This window comes from Pseudonaja textilis, chromosome 6 (assembly GCF_049901715.1).
Source record: "Pseudonaja textilis isolate UNSWEBS1 chromosome 6, rPseTex1.2, whole genome shotgun sequence".
Lineage (NCBI taxonomy): Eukaryota > Metazoa > Chordata > Lepidosauria > Squamata > Elapidae > Pseudonaja > Pseudonaja textilis.
In genome coordinates this window covers 42,186,093-42,198,809 of record NC_141995.1, presented here as the reverse complement: position 1 = coordinate 42,198,809, position 12,717 = coordinate 42,186,093, and the positions used below count along the sequence as shown (strand labels likewise).

The window sequence follows — 12,717 nt, the reverse complement described above, 5'->3', positions numbered from 1 at the left end:
ATTTGATATCTGGAAAGACAGAAAACAAAGAGGCAAGAAGTCAGATTACATATTATCATGTAGAACAGAGGGGAAACAGTTTGTGGGCATTTTTTGTAAATTAATCCTGATTAATTAATCCTAATTCTCGCTCATTGAGAATGAAAATTATATGCAAAATGTTTAGGGCCTTCAAATGGGGTAATTGGACAACAAAAATACTTTTTGTCCTTTTTAGCCATTTTATTTGGCATCAACTTTGTAAAATGAATCCCATTGTATACAAATAGCCAACCAAAATTGCACAAATCAGTTTTAATTTAAACCTCCTCTCACTGGCTGTATTAAACCTTAAATCTTTCCTAGGAAAAGCAACAGGACAAATGAGAAAGAGTGAATGATGGTCTTTTATATTTTAAATGATGAATATAATTTATCACTGATAATTGAGTTATTTATACATTACTCATGTAACCCATTGTACTAGTCATAATGTGATTAAACAGATTCTTTAAGCAATTGTAGGTATTACATGTTCCAAAGAGCAGTGGAAAAATGCCAACAATTGGAGAAAGCCCAACAATCATTTTATTAAGTTGGCAAGCAACAAATGAGTTATCATTCTTTTACTGTTAAGAATGAAGTGTGCCTGAGACTGGTCAATGAAGATTGATGATGGACATCTTAACTGTGCATTATACATCTGACCACAAAGAATTGTTTTAAACAGTGAGGAGTACATATATACAAGAGAATATTACGTAATTCATGGTACTTAGCCTTTGGGAGAGATGAAGGTCAATCAAGCTGATTATTATTCTAATGGTTTCACCTCACATCACTCTTTAAATAGGGAGAATGGTAAATACATCTATTGTCAATATCTTTCCACAAGTGCATTTTGCCTTTAAATTTAAACTACTGCCAGTCCTAGTGTATATCTGTTTTTCAGACTGCAAAAGAAACAATTATATAAAGAGAGGTGTTTGATACGCCTTCTATTTGACAGAATGTAAGATATTATAATTAGCTTGCTTTCCCAACAGATATTCTGGAAAAGGAGAATCTAGCCATTACATTTATTCTAACAGCAGTATCTAAACAATGCAATAAAAGATTAGGCAGAGACTTACATTGTGAAAACATCGAGAGTGTCTCCAGCAGCTCTTGCCATCTCAAAATAGGTTTGCAGAATGTTCACTGTTCCTGAGAGTGCTTCATGTCCACACCCACAGAAGAGAGCAACCCCAGCATACAGCAAGATGGTGGCAATCAGAGAGGCATAGGGAATACCCCCCAAGCACTTGATACAGCATTCAAAACAACCTGAGGAGAGAAGAATGTACTTAATATATGACAGCATTCTTTTGCCTCAAAACAATCTAAAGCCTTTTTTCCACTTTACGACTAGTATTTCTTTTAAGTCCAACTAGGTGGTATGCCTAGGTTACCTGAAATATTAGGCAAGGTCTTGTGTGAAACCATATCCCTTCCCCATCAAAAATTAGAAAACTGCATGTCTTGTGGAATGGTTTTCAATCCATTTTCCATCGGTGGCCATAAGCGGCACCAATATTTTCTGAAGAAAATGAAGAAACATTCTGAATCTATTTCTGCTACACTTTCTGCTTTGCCCTCATGTTACAGCACTGTTTGCGTCTATGTGTGTTCTAGGAAGCACAGAGTGGATTGCATATATTCTTTTGGATACCTGATCACGAAGAGAGATCATGTCAGAATGAGAACTCAGCAACCTTTCATGTAAATGTTCAACTGCATCTTCCACAAGGAAGTGCACATTGTGCACTTTGCCTTCTTTGTTGATGACCAATTTTATTCCATTGTGTTCAGTTTTTAAAGTGATATCTAGATGACAGATTTCCCTTTCATATTTTTCCAACATTCCATTCAATTGGAAAAAAATGTTTTTATAGTAGACAATAGCATGCCATTTGCAATGTATTAAAAATTAATGGATGCGCCCTTGCTCTAATAAGATTTTATCTTTACACTGCCTAAACCATTAAAATAAACTCAGTAGGGATCTTAAAAAAGATTATTTCAAACAACCAGCATTTTAAATTGTCCTGGACACCTAGACTTCTAGTGAATTATGAACTGAAAAGGCAACTCCACTTAGAGCAGAGCTGACAGCCATGATGGAATGAAGAACTAGCAAGTAAACTGGCTCTTTGTAATTCCTTTGTGAACAAGGCAAGGACTTGAGATTGCCCAGAAGTGCTCCGGACAGTTACTCCTAACAAGGAGTTGTCTCTAGCAATTAAAGCTCTGACAGATAAGGATATGGCCATCTCGCTCAAATCACACTTGGAACCTTTAATCACTAAATATATGGGACCCTTGAACGCACTTAATCACTTGTCAGGATTAAGCTAAAGTTGATTCTATGCAAATTATTATATAGGGATCTCTTTCCTAATTATTATTGCTTGTTATGATATCCATGACCAGAAAAGTTTAAAAGTACAGAAAGATTATAAAACAGGCTGTCCAACAAACAAATTAAGATAGGATAATCAAGATAGACAATGAAAATCTAAATATTATTTTCTGTAGAGCAATATTGTACAATCTTTGTAATGTTATTTCTTATAGGAGGTTCATCGTCTAGTTGTGGCAAATATTATACATGCAGGAAATAAGATAGGTCAAATAAACCTGCATTTTAAAATAGAGCAATCTAATCCAGAATATAGCAAAATAAGATCATCAAAATAATGTAACATAGGTTCTAATATTCAACATATCTACAGAATTGAAAAGCATGTTGAATCAATACAAATGTAATAAAATAAAATAAATAAATAAAATAAATAAATAGTATTATTCATTGAGATGAAGTCAATGAGAAAATGAAAAGATTCTCAACAAAATTTAAATAATTCTACTAAATAGGAAACTACACAAATAATTGCTAATTTTTATAGGATTCCATACCAATTCTAAAAAATCGTTACATAAACATTTAAAAAAATCCCACACCCCTTTAAGTGGAAGAATTTATGTTTATAAAATGTATAGTCAATGTCATTGATTAATATTACTCTCATAATCTTTAGACAGTGATTTGTCTATAAAAAATAGCTCTGCTTAAAACAACTATTATTAGAAATGATGGGCTTGCCTTTTGTAAAGGTATCAGATACTGACTAGCTTAATCATGAAGAACAATAGGCAAGTCAAAACAAAATGCAGATGGTTATTAAAAATAGTTGATCTCCAGAAACAATGAATAACTCAGTGGTAGGATTCAAACATTTTTACTACCAGTTCTGTGGGCGTGGCTTGGTGGGCGTGGTTTGGTGGATATGGCAGGGGAAGGATACTGCAAAATCCCATTCTCTCCCCATCCCACTTTCTCCTGTGCAGGGCAACAAAAGAAGACCCAGCTGATCAGCTGGGACTTGGGAGGTAGAGAATAGATGGGGGCAGGGCCAGTCAGAGATGGTATTTGCTGGTTTTCTGAACTACTCAAAATTTCCGCTACCGGTTCTCCCAAACTGGTCAGAACCTGTTGAATACCACCTCTGGAATAACTGCTCATAAAATTCCTGGTCATGGTGGCTGGAAATTCAGGAAGATATAATCTCAAAAGCGCTAGAGTATGAACATGCTGAAGAAGTTATCACATACAGTTCTCTGAATGTATAATTAATCACCTGAGGTATTTTTTAAGACAAGAGCTTAGTTGATAAGAATGTACGCATGGGACATTATTTCTGGAGTTGAATTTGTATTGAATAACAGACAACATTTGAAGTTGTGGTTTACTTCAGTGTAATGTATCTTGATTAGCTAAGACTATACAATCATAATTATTGTTAAATTTACATACTGCTCTTCAAGGAATAACTTTTTCTAAAGATTTATTGCTCAGTTAATACTTGCTTAAAGTATAATCTGTTTGTAGCATTGTATTTGGAATGCTTATGCTACTCAAGGGAGTTGGGAGAAATAATATGAATCATATTGAATTACAACCATAAAGCAACATAAAGAAGTATGTGATGTTAGTTGAAAATAAAGAACATAAGTGTATTTTAAGATATGCTAGATCTCTTAAGCTGAGATAATGCACATGCCCTTACATTAACTATTGTCCTTCTTTTAAAAAATTCAGTACGTTCCTCCCACTACCTTTAAAAAAAGATGAGAGTGGGTGGGTAGGATGTGATCAAAAATTGTCTGCCTAAGCTTCCATCTGAATGTAGAGTGTGGGGAATTTAGCTTTCTTTCATATTTTACATGTACAGCAAAATTATATTATTGAAAATATTAAGCACATTGCACACATAAATGCCCAATCAATATATTATATGTTCTGCTGTCTTACACATTTCATTTACCCAAATACATCAACTTCCAGATTTTAATGTGCCCAGATGATATGAGAAAAATGGCCTTTTACAATATTTTAATTAAATGCATTACATATTTCTAAAGTGGTATAACAAGAAAAACAAAAATAACACTTATTCATTCTTTAAATCCCAAGTTATAGATGTTATTTTTAACAAGTATATAAGCAAACATATTGTAAAATAAGCAAATAGTGTGATCCATTTTCCATTCCTCTAAAATCTCATACCAAAGCAGGTTTTTAGCTTTGTTTTTAAAAACAATTTCAATGGCAAAACATTGTGCTTTTTGCAAAACAAAGTTCCTCACAAGCTTCAGTTACTCAGAGCATCCCAAATTGCCTATATAAATACAATCATTAATCTAAAAACCATATGTCTCTACAATCATTGATTTTGTAATTCTTTGTGAATTTGAATAACTTTGTTAAAGTTCCTAGGTTTGTTTGTTTTTAATTCTTTTTAAAGTAATTCCTCTGTTTGGAATATTGATATTTCTTATTATTGTACATAACTTCTTTAAGAATTGGTCTATGTTTATTGAAAATACTGTTAATTTTTTGATTCAATAAAACAAAATACTCATAAATGTCTTTTGGGTGATTTTTTAAAATTATTTTCATTCTAAACAGTTGTGATAGTCCAATATTAGGATTTGATTGTATGACAAATGTTGAATCTTAAATCAGACAATCTACTGTAAATCAGACATTTCCAACAGAAATAGTTCCTTAATCTCCAAAAGACAACATTTATTGTCATTTTTTAAACTGTGAGCACAATGGCCCACAATAAAATATTGTTGCCTGCTCTTCAAGAGAAAGTGTATCCAAACACATACTTAACACACATGCAAGACAGAGAAGCTTTTGTTTCATAAACATGAATTGAACAAATTTTCCAATGCTGGATCTAAGAAACTATTTGTGCATTGAAAGGAACATTAAAAAATGGTATGATTGAGCTGAATATTTGTGCAATGATTCCTCCTGATTGATGAGAACGAGAGTGGTTCCCACCATGTGGTCATATGTTGACTGTAATGGAGAAATATTTAAACAATCTAGTAGCCAAAGTAACAGAAATTCAGTTGGAGTTCAAGTGATACAATGACCTATGGTTGAACCACCTACTATATATAATACCATGTAACAAATTCAAATTAAGGTTTTGTTCCTGGTTACAAAAATGTGTTTTCCTAATCTTTTATGCCTAAATTAAATAGGCATTTAAGTAGAACATTTCTATGCCTGTTTTATAGTTGCCAGTAGCTATTGGGCACCTCATTTGTTGCAAATACTGCAACAATACTCTTAAAGGTGAAGTGAAAAATTGCTGCTCACTAGATGATACTTTAGTGATTTATTATAGTTTAAAAGAGTTACAATTAAGAACATTGTCACTATTTTCAGTGTTCTACAATATATATTTTATGCGCTATGGTAATATCTTGCACAAAATTAGGTAATGTGTGAAATATCAATTTTTTAAATTTTTTTTTATATAATTCTACTATGTTTTGTAGGTTTGTCCAGGGGAGAAAAGAGAGTCATGAAGTTTGCTAGGTCAAGAATTTGGTGGGAACTGATTGACCACTCAAGCAATTGCTACTTCTGCCTGGTGGACATTTTCAACAACAAACTGGCAAGAACACACCTCCTATCATGTATCCAAACATTCCTTCATCCATTGCCACCATCCCACACTGCCCTGAGCTCCAGTGGTGGGATTCATAAATTTTTACTACCGGTTTTGTGGCCGTGGAGTGGCTTGGTGGGCATGGCTTGGTGGCCGTGGCAGGGGAAGGTTACTGCAAAATCCCCATTCCCTCTCCATCCCGTTAACCTGCTTTCCAGCTCCATTCTCCTGTGCAGGGCAACAAAAGAAGACCCAACCAATCAGCTGGGACTCGGGAGGCAGAGAATAGATGGGGATGGGCCAAGTCAGAGGTGGTATTTGCCGGTTCTCCAAACTACTCAAAATTTCTGCTACCGGTTCTCCAGAACTGGTCAGAACCTGCTGAATACCACCTCTGCTGAGCTCCCTATTCCCATCCCGAGAGGGATCATCTATCTTCAAGAGTGAGAAGCAAGTCAGACAGTGAGGAAGATCTTGTAAATACAGGTTACAATTTCACAGGTGCAGCTGAGGAGAGAAACCCATACTTCCCCATCCAGAAAGACCTCAACAATCTGATCAGAGAATTCAGTCTTATCAAGTCCCATGTTCAGTTTTCTGACATCTAGCTCAAGGAGTGGAACTTGTTGGGTGAAAGTGTGCAGTCATCACAAGTCACAGCTCAGAGAACGTGTCACCAACGTCTTTCCAACTTCTTCAGTCGACAAGATGGGCCGTGCTTCTGCAACCATGGCCAGTCTATTCCAGGCTATAGGAATACCTGTAGCCTGAGTGAATGGCACCTATTCATAGACAGTTCATCCAGAAACCTCAAAGCCACGCTGCTTCGTAACAGGAACAAGTTCCCATCTGAATGAAAAAGAATGCTTTTCAATACTTAACCAATAAATGTGGAATAAGTATCAGGATTCTGCTTTTTATCTTACCTCCCTCTTAGATAATATATGATACTTCTATGATAATTTATCCAGGATATCACAAAACGTATTCTACTAAATTGCCTCTTATAGATTTTACTCATGTTTGTTCAAACATAGGCCCTCTGTATCATATGGCAAATCATTTTTATTACTGGGATACTTGTGGGATATTTTTCCTTAAAGAAATTAAGCTCTGGTATTTTGAGAATATTTAGCGCCAAAAAACAGGCAACATGGATTTCTTTTAGCTTATACTGGTTAATTTCTTGACTGACAATTTCATACTAAGGACAAACTTGTTGGTAAAACAGTAAAATCACTTTCTACAATGGCACAGAAAATTACTTTTATATATTTTAGTTTTTAAAAATATTTAATATGTCCAATGAACACAAACAGCAAAGAGAATTTCATCAATATACCCAACAGCTAACTGCATAGTATATATTTCATTAAACAAAAAACTCTCATTTGTGGGGTATTAATGGTTATGAAAATGCAGAGCAAATTGGGTTCTGATTAGCTTTTATATGTTTTCAGTACATTAAGTTTAATGCAATTTAAATGAAACATTCTACTCCCACAACTAATAAACATAAAAGATATGGATATTTAGTACTGCCTGCCTACATGTATGGTAAATTAGTCACAACCCTGCAGAGGGACCTGTGAGTTGGTCTTACTTGTTTCTCTGTCATATCAAACTAAACAAAGAGGATTAATTCTTTTATTCTACAATAATTTCCTTTGTTAGGTAGAACTTTATATTCTATCAATATTCCTGGTAGCCACTAACAATTTTGCTACTCTTAGAAGCTTCCATGAACCAACAATTCTTGTTTTGAGACAGGAGACTTGGTCCATTACTTGAGAACTAGATAGTGATCCTATTCTAATTTAATTTATATCCAGATGGAGAATTGGAAGCAGGTATTAAATGTTTCGCTGTGTAAATGTTGCTGAGAAATATGATGGTAAATAGTCCCGAACAATGGTAATTGGAGCTTGCTGCAGGACACCCTGAGGGTATGTGTAAGGTGCCAGGTTTTTGTTGTTTGACCATTTGTTTGTTCTATGTTTTAAGTAATTTGTTTTATGGCTATTGTGAGCCAGCCAAAGTTGTATAAGATAGTCATACAAAACCTTACAAATAAACACTGAACACTGAGATTTACTAAAAAAATCAGAATATAACTGAAAAATCCAGTAGCCTTAGTCACAAAAAAAATATCCTTGAGCTAAGCTTCCCTGCTGATGACCATATGAATACTTCTATAGAATCTTCTTCATAAAGGGGATTGCCACTAGTGTATTATTGCAGGCCAAATCTTTAGACTGAATTGGGCATTGTTATCTACCTATCAAGTCCTTTTCAGGACTTTGCATAGACAGATGCCATTACTTCATGATATTAAAGGCATTGCTAAAGGATGTAAATTGTTTGGAGCAAATCTGTCTTTTGCAATTGACTGAAAGTGATTTTGGCAATGCCAGTCTTATTGTGGCTGATGCTATTATTATAATATTCACAATAAAGAGAAATCTCAGCTGCTGTTAACAGAATTACAGAGTTGGAAGAGATCTTGTAGATCAGGGGTGTCAAACTCAAGGCCCGCGGGCAAGACCCAGCCTGCGATGTGGTTAGATCTGGCCAGCTGAGCCACCCTGGAAACAGCGAAGGACCAGTCCGCAGAGTCTCGGGTCCAGTCCAGGCCGACCAGGCATTAATCTACAACATGGTGGTAGCCATCTGGGCCAGAACATGGTCAGGTTTAGATGCACGAGATTAGCTTGGAACCAGTTAGGGACTGCCTGCCACCCCCGTGGCATGCACAGAGGAGGTGGCGAGCATGCACGGGGTCTGGCATCCCTGGGGCCCATCTTGCCCTACAGGCTGACTGTGTTCTAAGTGCTTCTGTTTCACCCAGGATGCTAGTGTCCTCCTGTGCGCACACCCAGAGGGTGGAGCCGAGAAAGTGGGGTGGTCTCTCGGTGCTCCAGGGCAGCTGTGCAGGTCAGATCTAAGGCTGACTGCATTCAGGCCAGGTGGCCTCAACAAGTTGTAGATCAGTGCCCGTTTTGCTTGGGCCAAGATGATGCAGGCTGATCCTTCGCTGTTTCCAGGGCAGCCCCACATTCTAGGGGAAGTGTCAGATCTGTGTATCTGCCATTTTTTGATGGAAGAAAGGGGGGGTTGGATTTGATACATTTAATTCTTTTCCTCTCTCTCTATATATATATATCCTAAATATCCTATTTCTTACATTGTCTCTTGTATAAACTTTTACACAATTTATAACTGTTGCCTGGCACCCTGGATGGGTGGAATTGGGGGAATATAAGGGGAAGAGGGGGCCACGTGGATTGCAATGCCAGAAGATAGCCCTGGGAAACTTTCCTTATCTGCTTTCTCAGAGACGCTGGTATAATAACATCTTCACACCTGCGGATTGATGGAATCCACATCGGACTGTTGGGAGGGGTTTCTAATTCCCTTTATCTTAGTTGCATGCCCCGAGGGATCTCAGAGCCTGCTTTGAATTTTGACTTGCTTTTACCTCCCTTCAATAAAAAGATTCCTTTTGAAATACAAAGTTTTCAAGAGTCTATAGTTATTTTTTGAAGAGCAGAGGGGCTGGTCCTTACAGGGAAGAATTTGGCAGTGCTGCCATTGGCTTTGTCACTGGCAGTTGTGGCTTTCCCATGCAGGGACCTGGGCAATCCCAGTGAAAGTGAAGCCTCGCGGGCTCTGAAGCCAAGCTCAGAAAGGGACGAGGGGAGGGGATGAGACTGGAAGCACTTCCCTTTTACTGGGACAGCCACACACCCCCATTGGAAAGCTCATTCTTGTTGCTTCCCCTGGCACCTGCAGGCTCCCATGTCCTTTGAATCTGCCAGGCAGGAGTTCCACCAGCAGGTTTCCCAATCTCGCCCCACACCCTGAGATCTGAGGTGGAACCCGTGGATGGGGCTTGGCCAGGGGCATCCATGTGCAAGGCTGCGAACTATCGCATCTGGATGGTGCTGCGGGATAGATGTGATTTTGGGGAGAGCTGGAGGGGCTGTGCCCTGGTCTGGTGCTTGGGTGGGTAGATCAGTGTGGGCATCTGGCAAGTGAACCTCTGGGAACATGCAAAATGCCCCTCACTTGCTTCGCCTGGGTCAGGGTTTGCAGCCAAGAAACTGTGGCTTTCCAATGGGGGCAGTGGTCCCAATGGAAGGAAAGCCTCACGAATTGTGAGGCCAGGCCAACATATGGGACCTGGAAGTTCTGGTGCTGCCCCACTGCCCCCACCTGGCCCCCCGGGCATGCTCATATGCCTCTCTGGATTGACTGTCTGGTCTACAGAGGGCTGATTCTGTTCTCTTGAGAATTGAAGCTCCTATCACTAACACTTGCCTTTTTTTCCTAGGAAGGTTTGGGGCATTTTTCTACCTATCACAGAAGCACTTGATGATGCTACTTTTTAGGGGATATTTGACTATCCTTCTTTTCTAAGTGTATGCATGTTTTCTTCCAGAGAGAGTCTATGAAATTGATTGCTCAGCACCAGTGTATGTTTTTTTTTCTATGAGTGACATGTTTCCATCTGTCTTCTTCTAAGGAATCAATTCTTTTAGAAGTTGTTTGATCATTATTATGTTCAATTTGGGCATGTTCTTCTTGCAAGGTCTGTGGTTTCTCATTTTTTAGGTTAAGTTTCAGAGTGGCCAGAGTTCCTTCTAGAGCAGTGGTGGTTAACCTTTTGGGCACTGAGTGCTGAAATGGGTGCACATGCTGGAAACCAGAACAGCAGCTCCCCAATGCATGCATGAGCACCGGAAACCAAAAACGTAGCTTCCCAGGGCGTGTATGCATATCTATCTCTGATGTCTCCACTTCAAAAGGAGCAAAGAGATGATTCAGTTCCTCTGCCAATGAAGCATCCCCCCCTCAGCAGGGATGACATTGGTCGGTTGATGGTTTGTAATTTGTTGAATCCCTCACCACACCTGCTTCATGTTATTGCTATAAAAATTATCCTCAATCTTCCTCTTATAATCAGTCTTGGCCTTCCGAATACCTTTCTTCAGATTAGCTCTGGCAACACTGTATCTTGCCCCATCACCGGACCTAAAGGCCTTGGTCCTGTCATGCAAGAGGTGCTGGACTTCCTTGATCATCCAGGGTTTCTGATTGGAATAGATCCTAATACATTTATGCACAGTGATAGTATCTGTGCAGTGTTTGATATATGAACAATTGCAGTGTGCTCCTCTAGGTCAGGATGGTAAAAGATGTCCCAATTTGTGTTCTCAAAACAATCCTGAAGTTGTTGGGAAGCATCTTCTGGCCAAAATTTCACTGTCTTTATTATAGGCAGAGCCCGTCTCCTAAGAGGGATGTACGCTGGTGCTAAAAGCAGTGACATATGGTCTGATTGTCCCAAATGTGGTAATTGTAAAACCTTATAGCCTTGTTTGATATTGGTATGTACATTGTGCAATATGCTTGCTCCTCTAGTAGAACACTTAACATGCTGATAGAATTTAGGGAGCATTGCTTTTAAATCAGCTTGATTAAAGTCCTCCACTATGATATGCACAGCATCGGGATACTTATTCTGCTGATTACTAACAATGTTATACAAGAATTCCAAAGCTATGGTAGTATTGGCATCAGGTGGGATATAGACTGCAGTAATCAAAACCACACTGAATTTCTGTGGAAGATATATGGGTCTACATTTAAGAGTCATATACTCCAGATCCATCCATATACTCCAGATCCAGTAGCTGTCTACAGTCTTTGTATTCATACACCAGTTTTTGTTCACATAAAGGCTTAAACTTCCCCCTTTGATCTTGCCAGAATCTCTACTCCTGTCCTGCCGGTGAGCTATGTAGCCTTCCAGCTCAACAGCTGTATCTGGAATGAGTGAATGAAGCCAAGTTTCTGTGATTAGCAAAACACAGCAGTTCTTGATGAATTTAGTCTTTGAACATGCGTGCAGGAAGACCAGGTGGCCAGGGCACACATGCACTCTGGGGAGCTGCTCTTCCGGTTTCCAGCACTCCCGTGTGTGCAAAGACTGGCTGGCCGATGTGTGCATGTGCTCCAGGGAGTTGCTATTCTGGTTTCTGGTGCACCTTTGTGCACAAAGACCAGCTGGCCAGAGTGTGCATGTGCTCCGGGGAGCTGCTCTTTTGGTTTCTGGCGCTCCTGTGCGTGTGAAGCCCAGCAGGCCAGCACGTGCATAAACTCTGGGGAGCTGCTCTTCCGGTTTACGGCACTCCTGTGCATGTGAAGACCAGCTGGCCAGCAAGCGCATGCACTCCGGGGAGCTGCTCTTTTGGTTTCCGGCGCTCCCGCTTCCCTGAACTCCTGAATCCTTGATTAAGAGAACAACCAGATCTTTGAAAAAAAGCATATAAGGTCAGAGCCATATAAAGCTTGGCTGTACATGTTTTTTGAGGGCCAGTGACACTACAGATAAAGCATGACTCCAGAGTCCTCAAAATGGCATTGTTTAATAAATGGATCCCAGAACGTGCCTACTCTATCAGTGAGTAGAGCAGAAGTAATTCAATATAGGCAATCCAGCAAATAAATCGCGCTATGCCACAAAGAGCTTTGTGACCACCACATTCAAATTGGCACTTCAAGTGTACCAAGAACCCAGTTGGGAGCCACTGCAGCTTGTGGGTTTGGTGGTATAATGTGGGATAACTACTCAGGCTCATGCCTTCTGGACTGGTTGCAATTCAACTGTATCATCACAGCTAGGGCGGCTAATGATAGAATGAAGCTGCAAGTGGTG

General features: G+C 38.9%; 1 protein-coding gene across 3 annotated transcripts in view; it reads right to left on the bottom strand.

The window, feature by feature from the left end:
* Positions 1–12,717, bottom strand: part of GPM6A (glycoprotein M6A) — a 153,676-nt gene that overhangs the window by 21,390 nt on the left and 119,569 nt on the right. For all 3 annotated transcript variants that reach the window (XM_026699682.2, XM_087936404.1, XM_026699681.2), the window contains one exon: positions 1,113–1,305. In XM_026699682.2, the coding sequence (XP_026555467.1) occupies positions 1,113–1,305 (193 nt within the window). The remainder of the gene's footprint in view (positions 1–1,112; positions 1,306–12,717) is intronic.